General features: G+C 37.6%; 1 protein-coding gene across 3 annotated transcripts in view; it reads left to right on the forward strand.

Annotated features, from left to right (window-relative positions):
- The first annotated feature begins 787 nt into the window (after positions 1-787).
- Positions 788-12,910, forward strand: part of c2cd2l (c2cd2 like) — a 29,037-nt gene continuing 16,914 nt past the window's right edge. For 2 of the 3 annotated variants that reach the window (XM_039658714.2, XM_039658716.2), the window contains exons 1-2: positions 793-1,056; positions 2,404-2,836. In XM_039658714.2, coding sequence (XP_039514648.2) covers positions 2,477-2,836 — 360 coding nt within the window. In that variant the 5' untranslated portion in view covers positions 793-1,056; positions 2,404-2,476. Of the gene's footprint in view, positions 1,057-2,403; positions 2,837-12,910 lie in introns of all 3 variants that reach the window. The other variant, XM_039658715.2, reaches the window with a different exon arrangement.

Below are 12,910 nucleotides of genomic sequence, written 5' to 3' on the forward strand. Positions count from 1 at the left end.
CTACTATTACTACTACTACTACTACTACCACCACCACAACCACTACTACTACTATATATTTATACTACTACTAATAATAATATTAATAATAATAATAAACAGTATTTTTATTATTTGGTCTTTCTAAAACACATATTTATACTATTATATCCATTCATTTTATTATTTTCCAAAATGCAATGCTGTAATTATATATTTTGATAAAATATTGATTGTACGTTTTGACAGTTTAATCAAAACAAGCATACAAAAATATTTAATTTCGAGGTGTGGGTATTTTAAAAAATGTCAGACAATGCCTTGGAGCGGGGATATCGCAGGTTATGCTCACTCTATTATAATAGCAATATAACTAAAATGTATTATATTATTTTTTTTAATAGCAGTATTATTTCATAAAATAATCTTACAAGCAATTGATTTGAGATAAATTAAATATAAAAGAATTCAAATAAATAACATCTTTATTGATGTTATTATACTTATTTATTATGAATGTACATTTTTGCAAGGAATTAATAAAATAATTCTAAAAGTAATATGAAAAAAGTCACCAAAAACAAAACTTTTGGCTTTTACAGGGTAAAACGTCTAACGGTACGTGACACAATTGACAATTATAGACATTCTCTGGAGTTACTTCATGCGTTTCAGGAGCACAGGCAGGGAATGTGCGCGTGCGCACTATCGACAGCCCTAAAAGTGTGCGTGTCTCTTTAAATACGTGCAAAGCGCGTACGCGGTGTGGGTTTGTGTTGCTACACTATTTGACAGCTCGACTGTTCTGTTCTTGCGCATTACCATTACAGACCGTCCGACACCAACGGTGGGAGGGGGACACATTTCTCTTGCGTTGACAGCACAGGATATAATAAATGTACAGTTTTATGTAGCATGCTAAATATCCACGTAACGGAGGTCATGCCGATCAACACAGGTTTGTGGAAGATGCTCGTACCTGAAGACTAGTGCTGGAATTACGAAGAAATTATGTAGCCATTGAGCTGGTGTTCTGTAGCTAGTCCGCGTCCAAAGACGGCGTTTCTCATCTGTTCGGTAATCATTCCTTTCTATTGATTTTTCTTTCAAATAATAGGAACATTCGGCGTCGAATGCGCGTGCAGCATTTTTGTTAATAATCGTAGGCGCGTTTAGAGTCAGCTGAACTGACTGAACTGAATCAGATGCACACAAATGCTGTCTAGGTAGGGTTTGAAACAGCTATTTCAATGGTGACCAGTGAGGGGACGTAATTAAACATACATGGTTTGATATGAACAACATTATACGCTGTATAAGAACAATCTTAGAATAGCTATTAAAAAGAAGGGAATGTAAATTAATCGCTACATTGGGTCATGATGATCTAAACTCGACGTTTCAATGCAGCACTGACCCAGAACACAGCTACTATCATCGCTGCTGGACTGCCAGTAATGTGACAGTTTGAATGAGACAGGCTTCACGCAAGACTAGACTGTGCAACCGATCTGAGTTAGTTTTCTGGAAGAAGTTAGGCACTTCTCCGGTTTCAGGACAGGCATTGAATGTCACACTTTCACCGAAATGCTTAGTCAGTTTGCTTAATTGTTTAAACTTTTAAGAACAGGTGGCGATACTAACAGGAGACATGCACTTGTAAATCTCTGATAAGAGCATGACTTGTACCCTTTGGTAACCGTTTGGTTGAGTGGAAATTGTGATTGTAAGGCAGTAAATAAAACAAGGCTTGTTTGTATAAGCAACATCACTTTAGTGATATATTAGTTTGGTAAGAAAACATTGGCCTATGGTATATACTGTATGTAAATTTTAAAAAAAACTGATTTTCCCATCTGTGAATGAATTAACTTTTGTTAAAGGCACAGTTCACCCCCCAAAAATTTCATCAGTTATTTACCATCATGGTGTTCCAAACACGTATGACTCACTTTCTTTTTTTTTCTATGGAACACAGGAGAATGACTGTCACACTTTTTTGCTATAAAAGAAAGATGCAAAGAAAGTGAATGCTCACTAAAGTCTTTCACATAGAACACATTTTTTTTCCCCCATTGTTTTTCTATGTGAACATTCACTAGACATGCATCTTTGGTCATGGTCAGCACTCAAGTAAAACAAAGTTATTTTTATTTTTTTTATTAACACTTCTATGGACCTTTGGGCATTTTTTCAATCTACTACCATCTGTGTGAATGGCCCCATATGTGCTTAGAAGAATGTGACCGTGAGTAAATTACATGGTTTGAATTTTTCGAGTGAACTGTCGTTTTAAGATGTCAGTGTTTCCTAAGATGTTGGTAACACGTCTTGTCATTGCTGTATGGCAGTATATCCATATGTATATGCATCGGGTCTTTTACCAGTCTACTTACTCTCGGTCTCTCTCTACCCTTTCCCCAGATTTCCAACCTTCGTGAATCAAGATTTTCAACCCTTCTTAAAAATGAGACTGAAGTGATCAGTGATTAGGGAGATGATGACTTTCCAGGACGTGAGCTGGCTGGTTCAGTTGGTGCTCTTCTGCGCCTCACTGCTGGTTGTACTAGCCTGGCTAGTTCAGTTCTCACTGGGGTTGCTTCGCCCTAGGTGGTCCAGGGTTCAGGGCAAGAAGGACACCCCATGGCGGTTGCCCTTGAGTCTAACCCACCAGACACTGACGGGCGGTGTGTGGGGTTCCCTCTTGAGGCTGAGGCTGGGCCGAGATGGCGCAGGGACTGACACGGAGGCAGGTGTCAAGGGGCTTTTGTCTTCGCTCTTTGTGTTCAAGTCGTTCAGGGAGCACTGGCAGAGAGCTTGGGTGCGGGCACTCAACGAACAGGCCTGCAGGCAAGGGGTGAGTAATTTAATTTTATCTTAAAACAAAATGGTGTAGGAGGTTTTGTATTTACATACACATGTGTTTTCATTGCTCCATGCATGTTTATACATGTGTACGAGTATTTTTAGGCGGTGCAAGTGTGTGTGGGCATAATATCATGGCCTGACTACTTGTTAGTGAATGTGTGGGTGTTAGAGTGTCAGGGGATGCAGGTTCTTGTGTAACAACCACACACTTGCTCTCCTCCTAGAAATCTGCTCTGCAGTGAGTATTACACATGACAGGCCTCAGTCTACCATCTCCTCAGGGGCTTTATCTCATGGAACCAAATTTGGGCCATAACGTAAGATACAAGGTTATGGAGCCTTTTATACATTGTTGTGTTTCTTTAGAAATAAAGTCTTTGGACGCCTCAGATGCAAAGTTATTCGCTGTCAAAGTGAAGTGGAGCTCCACTGAAGTGGAGCTTGTGAGGCTCTGCCCTCTGGGCCGGCAGCAACAGCTCAATTGTATTTAAAGGTATACACACTAAAACGGGGCATTTTTCTGAGCCCCAAAAAGTGACCAAATTTCAAGTTTTTCTACATCTAGTGAAAAGGGACATAATAGGTGCCCTTTAAGTGATTCAATACAGCAGTATTGTAACCGCTATTTATGATAATTATTATTTGTGAACGACTTAGTATCTCGTGGCCAAGTATCTCTGCAGTTCCACAATCAAAAAGGTCTCTTTGATAACTTTTTTCCTCTGTTGCCCTTTGTCTGGTTACGGGTTTGTTTGAGGGCTGGTGAGTTGGGTAAAGGTCTCCACTCCTATATTTAACTGTATTTGATCTGTGTCTATATCAAAGCTCAGTCTGCCCAGTAGGTGAAACGGCCGACGTCCATTCATTCCTTCTCTAGACACTTTCCGCTGTGAGGTCAGGCTGAATTTTGAATAAATGCTTTTACTAGATGAAGTCTTTGAAGATCAGTTTATCAGAAGTCTAACCATCATTTTAAGCGATGGGTATCTGCACATTTAGCCTGATGAGATATCAAAAGAATATAGAAATGGCATTTTCACCCGACAACTACATCCAGTTGCTTTTTACAGCAAATCCTTCAAAGGGATTTAAACTTCAATACCGTGAACTTTGCTCCAGCACCTGAGCTATATAGAAAGTGGGCGAAAAAAAAGAGAGAAAATCCTTCCATCTCATTTCCTTACTGAGGTCTCCAGCTGATAGTTGTGCCAGTTCAGCAGCCTAGTTATTTTCTCAGGTTGTCAAAAGTGGGGGAAGGGAAGGCTACAGAACGCAGTTATGCAATTGCTGTCCTTTATCTTAAATTTCTTCACAGTCAGTGGGTTGCTCTGGAAAAGAAGAGGAGACCGAGGCTAATAACCATTATTGGTTCGCAGTTTAATTTAAGTGCCCATTTTGGCCACGTGCCACAGCTGCATTATTGATTGTAATGAGATTAGCTGATCCAAAAAGTAACTTAGTGCTGTGAGGTGCAATGATTCTGCAGACTCTGTATGCGGGGTATCTGGGAGTCCTGACGTAAGGACTTTTGCTAATGAACATCTTTAACGTTAAGAATCCCCCATGTCAAGTTACCTTTATTTATATAGTGCTTTATATAATAGATACAATACAATCTGCTTTAAAGAAGCTTTACAGTGATGCATTTCTGCTGTCAGTTATTTATAAGTCAGTTCAGTCTTACTTCAGTTCCGTTGTAAACATCATCAATTATTAAATTAGTTCATTTCATCTATAAAGCAGTTCTGCAAAAAAAGATAAAAAATTGTCATTGTCCAGCTCAGAGAAGTTCTTATATAACATTGTCAGTCAGATCAATAATATTGTTGAATATTAAGTGTCCACTACTAAGCAAGGCTGAGACGACAGTGGCAAGGAACCCAAAACTCCATCAGGTGACAGAATGGAGAAAAAAACCTTGGGAGAAGCCATGCTCCATCGGAGGACCAGTTCTCCTCTGACCAATGAATGAAAGCTGTTTGATTCAGGCTGCATCAGAAGTAGGAATTCAAAATTCAGATTGGGATCAGTAACATTCAATAATTTATTCAGATCAATTAGCTTAAAGATGGATTCATCACGCCGGTATGGAGCCGAAGCTGGCCATGGGGTCTGTGCGGAGAGCTTGTTTAGTTCTTGTGGTCTCTCTTGAGGATCTCTGCTGATGGTTGTCGTGTCGACGAGGACTTCACAGGGGACTGTCTAGTTGACATGGTCTTTGCTAACATTCAGGGCTGCGTTTTGGTCGTGTCTAGGTGCATGTGGGAATAAGTCACAAGAGTTGATGTGATGTGTAAAAATGTTCTCTGTGTGAGATTTTTAAAAAGATTTCACATCATTTTTTCAATAGAAAAACTGGTTTGTTTGGCTCAGGTTATGAATAGCATTCTGTTCTTGATTTTTGCAGTATGTACATGTGAAATCCCTTTAATTAAGGTTTTGTGACGATGTTATGGAAGGTGGGGCTTCCATTATAAACACTCATGGGATGATAGTTTCATAACTGCTTGTAAACATACATACAGGTTATATTGATGGAATGATAGTTTCAGGACAGTATTTAAACATACAGGTTATATTGGTACATAATGTGTTGTAGTGTGATTCAAGATAATTAAAACTAGGAGTGTAATGTTTTTGTTCGTCAAACTTGAGTCTTGATACTAAAGGTGCGGTCACATTGCTCATTAAAATTTTGCAGGGAAAATTTTTCTAAAAGGAATCCGCACAATCTGGATTTTGCGTTAGGCTGGATCAGTTGTACACAGATTTTCCATCAGCTTTTCCATGCAAATTAAGCCTTGTTGACCAACAGAATGTTGAAAATTTCAGGAAAAAAATGGTTATGATGTCGAGTGATGACGATTATGATTACGGCGATGGACATGAGCGGGAGGTTTATAGTTCTCAAGGAATTTATTTACCTTATAGATAAGCTACTAAATATGATCGGATGAACGCACATTTTAAACAGGTAGCACTTATTCAGAGACGCAATCGCTCTCTCACTAATGCATTCAAACTAATGCAATCTTACAGTGCTGTCTATATTTGATTTCGAATGAGCAGAAATCTGTAAGAAATGTAGCGACCTATTTTCACTTTTATTTTATTTTTTGTTTGTTCATTGTTGTAATTGCTGTTGTTGCTGTCTTTTGCTCTCACCGTTGTGATCACCACTGCCATCATCATTGACATTTATTATTATTATTATTATTACTATTATTATTATCATCAATATTGCCATTGTCAATGCTGTAGAATTAGAATGTAGAACTAGAATTAAGCGTCATTGTCATCATTATTGAAACAACTTCCCCCTTATCTCTTCATGGGTTTTTAATGCACCACAACATAGAATAGGGGAAAAAAAAAAAGAATAAGTATATTTGGAAAAACATTGCAAACACCAAGGCAGGCAAGACAGGCGAGAAGTGGTTTCAACGGGACAGCATCTCTGGGCCAATTTGAGACACTCTCGCACTGTACTCCCTCTTTTAATGCACTTTAGACATTGCACATAACACACACAAAAACAAAACAAAAAAAAAAAAAAACAGAAAAATAGGAAAAGATAGGGACTGATGAGATGTGGGGGAAGGTTGTCTTATATTATATTATATTATATTATATTATATTATATTATATTATATTATATTATATTATATTATATTATATTATATTATATTATATTATTATCATACTTTATTTTATACAGAATTGACAATGGCAATTGTTACATAGGAGGAAGGATGGAAATAAAAATCTACAAACACAATATGGGCAGTATGGTGGTAGTGGGCAGTGGGATGGTGATGGTAATGACAATGGTAATAAATAATAAATGGTTACTTTGTGTACACACACATACACATACCCACGCTCACTTACACACTTAGATCAAACACTTAAATCACTCTGCTGGAATTATGGATTTACAAGATTGGTCACTACTGCACTATGTTGGTTTGTTTGTATGTATGTCTGACTGTTAAATAAAAAATAAATAAATAAATAAATAAATAAAAAAAAGAAATGTAGCGACCTCTAGATAAAATAACTGATGAAAACTTTGTTATTTTCGTTTTTCCAAACAAAATTCGCACTGCAAAAAGCAACAATATTTAAACTTCAATGCTGTTAATAACCATTAATAAGCTTAGCAAGTCAAGTCAAGTATATTTAGATAGCGCTTTTCACAATATAGATTGCATCAAAGTAGCTTTATCAATCAAAACATAATAACAATGTTCGTTTCCTAGTGGAAAAACATCCACGTTTGGTAGAACTGATCAAGGGTATTAGTAATTGGTTAATTAATTTGAATATCCCCATGGATAAGAATCCCCAGCATGTCTTAAGAAAAGTTTGCATGCAGTATTAGCCTATATAGTATTGTCTATTTATTTCTTCATTGAATGGGCCTACGTACAGAACTTTTGCGAGATTTCAAAGCATATTTGTAAATACTTTAGCCGCAATTTCCTCAAGGAGTGATATCAGTGAGCGAGGAGTGGAGCGGGAAATGGTGAACGGAGCGGAGCTGGAGTGAGGTGATTATTGAATGCTTGGAACGCGGAGGGGAAATTATTGCAGCTCCACTCCGCTCACATACTCTGGTAAATGCTGCTTCATGCATCACTGTACCAGAGACAGTGGAAAAGGGGCCTTTTGCTAGCAAAATTTACTGAACATAAGCCTTCAGTCTTTTGCCTTTTACTACAGAATATTTTCCAGACATCTTTCCAAACTCTCTATTGCATCTGTTTTCAAGATCTCTTCATCTGCCAAAACCCTTCACACAGTTGCACACTGTTGAGTTCAGTTCAACTTCTATGAATTTTGTCTCAATTATACAAAGCAATGGAGCATAAAGAGTTTCAAATCTGAGCTGTAACGAAAAGACAGTCATGCTTTGTTTGTTCTTTTCCGTTTGAATGATTTTTACCTTTTATGAAAGAAAACCATTTTCTGTTTCTCTGTTCTGTTTTCAAAGTTTTACCATCTATGATAATAATGTAGGAGGAGAGAAAATTGTCTAACAGAGGGAAGACAATTAACTGGCTCCAGTGAAAAGTAGTCCGGGAGAATATAAAGACCTTGTGGATGATTGGAAGAAAAAGAAAGTAGGTGTCAGTGATCTACTAGTCCTATCAATTGAATGTGTAATAACCGGATTTTCTGTGGGAATTTATAGTACCTTGAAATGTTAGTCACGTGACTCTCCCTTAGAGGTGACCTCCATGTGCTAGTTAAATATTCCTGAGTTAGATTGGGCTTTAGGGAGAAGTTCCCATTTTGGAAACTTTGATCTAGTATCTGTCCAAGCAGACCAGATATTTGCTCTTTCAGCATGCCGGATCTTTGACATCTCATATCAAGTTCTTTTGACCTGAAAAACCTGCCAGAGAGGTTCTTGTGAGATTTTTTTTTTTGTGTATGCGTGAGATCAGATCGAGCACAAAAGTCATCAAGCAACTTTTGCCTGGCCTCTCTGACACGCTGAAGCCATCTGTTGACACGCCACGGCAACATGAAAACAAACACCATGGTTCCAGCCTTAGCCATGGCGACCACCTCTAAGGTTAAACAGCGAAAGAGAGGAGAGTCAGCTGTATCCCAATTCACCTACTTATACTATGCCCTAAAATAACATACATGACATAGGCTACTACTTCTTTAATGAACCACTGTCTTGCTTAGTTATATGCATGCTGTCAATCATCTAGTCACAGTTAAATCATTTACGTTTGATTTATTTTAAAGTCTTAAAGTTTTAGGGCTCTGTGCATATGTGTGTGTGTGGTCACCATCGAGAAAGAGTTTAATTCATTCAGATTAAATTTTGCAACTTTTTATTTTATTTATAATTGTTAGTACAAAGGTGAAGGTCTCCAGATAACTTCTCACTAGGAGGATAATCCAGCCATTGACCACTGGTTAATCTCCTTTGCATAATTTCACATGCAGTGGGATTTTAATCTGATTACTGTTACAGAGAGAGTGGGATTGCTGTTGGACTGTCTATAAGGGAAGGATTATGGGGAAGATGTTCAATTAAGGATGTGATTATATTGATCAGTTTTGACACTCGTTTTGACAGTTTTGGCAGTCTGTGTGCTGCAGTTATAATCATATTTGGTCAGTTTTGGGCTACATTTCTGCGACATGTGAGGACTGCTAAGAGGTTTTATCCTGCGCTCGTTCTTTCCTCTTTCTTTCTCACTCAACATGCTCACACACACAAACTCCCTTTAGTAATCCAGGGATTTGGTGGGTGGGTGGGTGGGGGGTGGGGGGGGGGTGGATCTGCACAGCTGGCTATATGTGGCAATAACAATAGAAGGACGTCCTCTGAGATAGTTCACACACACACACATGCACTTATGTACACTACTTGCTAATAAACAAAGTTTTTTTAAAGGCGCACAGCTCTTTGATGTAAACTGATTTGGATAGTAAGTTATCTGTGTAATTTTTTCACTGACAGGATTTACTGGATCTTGACTGGGGAAAGTCAACTGATACATGACAGGAGAAATCAGAGCAAAGGGTCATGATTACGCATATCTTATATAATTTAATATTACTTTTAAATGCTGTTCTCTCTGGTTGTTTTAAATTGAAGAATTATAATTCTAATAATCTTTAATTTGATTGATTGGATTTTTATTTATCGAAAATAAAACATTTCATTAAAAAGAAATGAACAGTCATTTTGAAATTCAGGGCCAGTTTTTTTTTTTTTTTTCTTTTTTTTTTCTCAAAATTGTTGTATGATTAGTTATTGAGAAAAATTATAAATGTAATAGATTAATACTTGTTTAAGAATATATTGTCTCAATATAATATAGAACACATACAGAGCATCTTCCTAAGGGCCAGAGGTCAAAGTTTAATGTATCTTTATTTACATCTGTGCACTGATCCAATCCATACACTACCTGACAGAAATTTGGGGTCAATAAGATTTTGCTTTCAAAAGAAATTGATAATTTTATTCTGCAAGGAGACAATACATTTATTAAAAGTGACAGTAAAGACTTTCTATTCAGCAGAGAATCCTAAAAAAAAAAAATCACAGTTTCAACCAAAACTAAAACAGCACAACTGACACATTTTCAAATGGTCAACATGGTCAAAGAAACATATTTGAGCTACAGCATATAAAACAGTTCAGATCTGTCTTGAAGAGCATCTATTTTTAAAATGTCATTTAAATACTGAAAAAGCGTCTGATTAATCATGTGGTCTCTTGCTCTCCCAGCTGGCCCGTTTGGTACCATCGATGTTCTGAGAGTTTAGCTGCTGCTGATATGGCTCAGTCCTCCAGGCATGTGTGTCAGTGTCAGGATTGTGTGTGTGTGTGTGTGTGTGTGTGGCATCTGTGCATATGATGGAATGGTATGATGGCACATTATCATGCCTGCTGCAGCATACAGAATAACACACTGTCTGCACACGAACACACAGGACTCAAGGCCAAACTAGTTTGTATTTACTATTTCTGTCTTGCCATTGCCCTTTCCCTTTTTTCTTTTTCTTTCCCTTTCTCGGTGGATATGCTTGAAAGTAAGATCTGGATATAATTACTGTTTGGAGCGCTTGTTTTCATTGATTGAACATGTTTAATCTGTGTTTGTGGGGTCGTGGAATACCTGTGAAGTGACGTAGTGTAATCGGGTGATTGTCCGTGTTGGTCGGCCATGTTAGTCCAGTGTGAATTGGCCTTTATTTTGCTTCACATTAGTTTATGTGAAGCCTGCAAACCAGCAGACCCATATATCAATAACATGTTACAAATCAACACCGAACTATTACAAGGCTCACAGCAAAGTTGTGCATGACGATATCCTTCTATTGTCCTTTACTTTCTGAGATGGCATTGCACTTCCTTTAGGTGTTGGCACCCAGTGATTTGTATTTGCCTCAAGGAATCTTTGCATCCCTAGATTTGTCATCATGTTCTGTCACGGTGCCTGAAGAAGTATATTTTTGTTGGTTCAAATTGTTGTTGTGCTGTGTTTGAAGAGGCCAGAGGGGGATTCATGGCAGGGTGGCTCAAACTCAAAGTGACATTATACCAATTTGTCTAGTAACATACTCTGTCATCCATTGTCTTACTTGCCTTCTTTGTACCACAGGGCAAACTGCCCAACGCATTCTCATCCTTTAACGGCATATAGAACGCTATATGACAAAACGGCGCTATACTACGCACATGGCACCCGTTATCGTTAATATAACACGTGCTGTGAGGGCTAAGTTTAGGTGTGGGGTAGGGTGTGCGTGTCATATTCACGCTAAAGGATTTATAACGTCTTGGGTTCGCGTGTTATATTAACGATAAAGGGTGCCATGTGCGTAGTATAGCGCCGTTTTGTCATATAGCGTTCTATATGACGTTAAAGGATGAGAACGGGCTGAACTGCCATATATAGGCTGTCAATACCAATATATTTATTATTATTTTGTATTTTTTGATATTTTAGGTAATTTTGTTGCAATAGCTTATACACAGATTGAGGTTTGATTTGAAAATTGTAGCTAAATTTACAAAAAAAGACAAGTTAACAGTCTGAAATAAAAAATAAAATAAATAAACAAATTTTAAAAGATATAGCACAAAAACAATAGAATCAAGAAACAAATGAAATAAACATCTTTAAGTTTTGGTGGCTCTAACATTATTTAAGTTAGAAATACTACAGAAATTAAATAAAGCTTGCTATGAGGTAATGGGCTTCAGAATCAGATACAGAATTTTTCACTTAAACTTGCATGGAAGAAGAAGGTATAATTGTTAGGTACTATGGCATGCCCTGTGACTACACAATATTTAAGCAACTGTTGTTAAGTAAGTTTCATTCATAATGTTTACCCCTTTAAACTGGTATAAACTAAACCACCACTCATACAGAGTATAACCGGTACTGTATAATGTGGAAAGCCTGGTTTTGAAACAAAACCAAGTGGTTTTTTTTTTTTTTTTTTTGCTAGTTTCAGCCCGATACAGTTATTAGTCCAAGCAACCATATAATTGGCTATAATCACAGATTCCGTACCAATGCCAAATAAAGTCACCTTTATTTATCTAGTGTTTTATAAAACAAAAATTATGAAAATTATGATATCATGGGCATAGCTAAAAATGTGCATCTTTTTATCACTTATCACTCAGTGTTGAGTACGATGTATCAGACCAGAGTTGCACCCTTGAACATAATGCATGCACACCATTTCCTACTTTGACTTGTGTTGAAAATGCATGGCGTGGCTAAAGTGGAATGTGTAGTGATTTTGTTCAAATGCTTATCTGTGCCATGTGGGGGTGGACAGGTCCTGTATTTCTTTTTTTTTTCATTACGTATGCCGATTTCACTGATGGAACCTGAACAATCTGCTGATGCACAGGGCAGAATCTGTGCTGTAGTTGGATGTGCAGTCTTTCCCTAGAAACCCATTTTCAGTGGTCATGCAGCTGTTTGGAGACTTGATGTGCTAAAGAAAGGTGTCCAGCTTAATGCTAATGTTGTTCTTTTAGCCCTGTCTGGTCTCAGTGCATGTGTCTGTTTGAAGTGGGTAATAGCCAGTGTCACACATGTGGATCACAGCATGATGTTGTGAAAGAGCACAGATGATGATCATGCAAATGTGTGATGTAAATGACAAGGATTTGTCTCTGTATGCAAATTACACCTATTGTGGTATTTTTTATTTTATTTTTTGCTGAGAAGAGAATTAAAAAGACGTGTTGGGATGTAAAACCATCAGCTTTTACATCAGCACGCATTTGAATCAGATTGCTTTTGTGGTACTAACTAGGGCTGCCACGACTAAAGATTTTTGTTAGTCAACTAGAACCACAGGGTCGTTTACACCGCACTCTCAGTCTCTTGTCTCTTACCGTGTATCCTGTTTTGGTGCGTAAATCTATTTAATAGCCTTAACTTTGCGCACAGCAAATCCGTTTGTATCACCATGTAAATAGCGCAACTGGCATTTAAAGGGAATGGGAGATGAGACTCTGATTGGTTTATTGCACGTTATGCCCAAAACACCC

Source organism: Pimephales promelas, chromosome 4 (genome assembly GCF_988280905.1).
Source record: "Pimephales promelas chromosome 4, fPimPro1.hap1.1, whole genome shotgun sequence".
Taxonomy (NCBI): domain Eukaryota; kingdom Metazoa; phylum Chordata; class Actinopteri; order Cypriniformes; family Leuciscidae; genus Pimephales; species Pimephales promelas.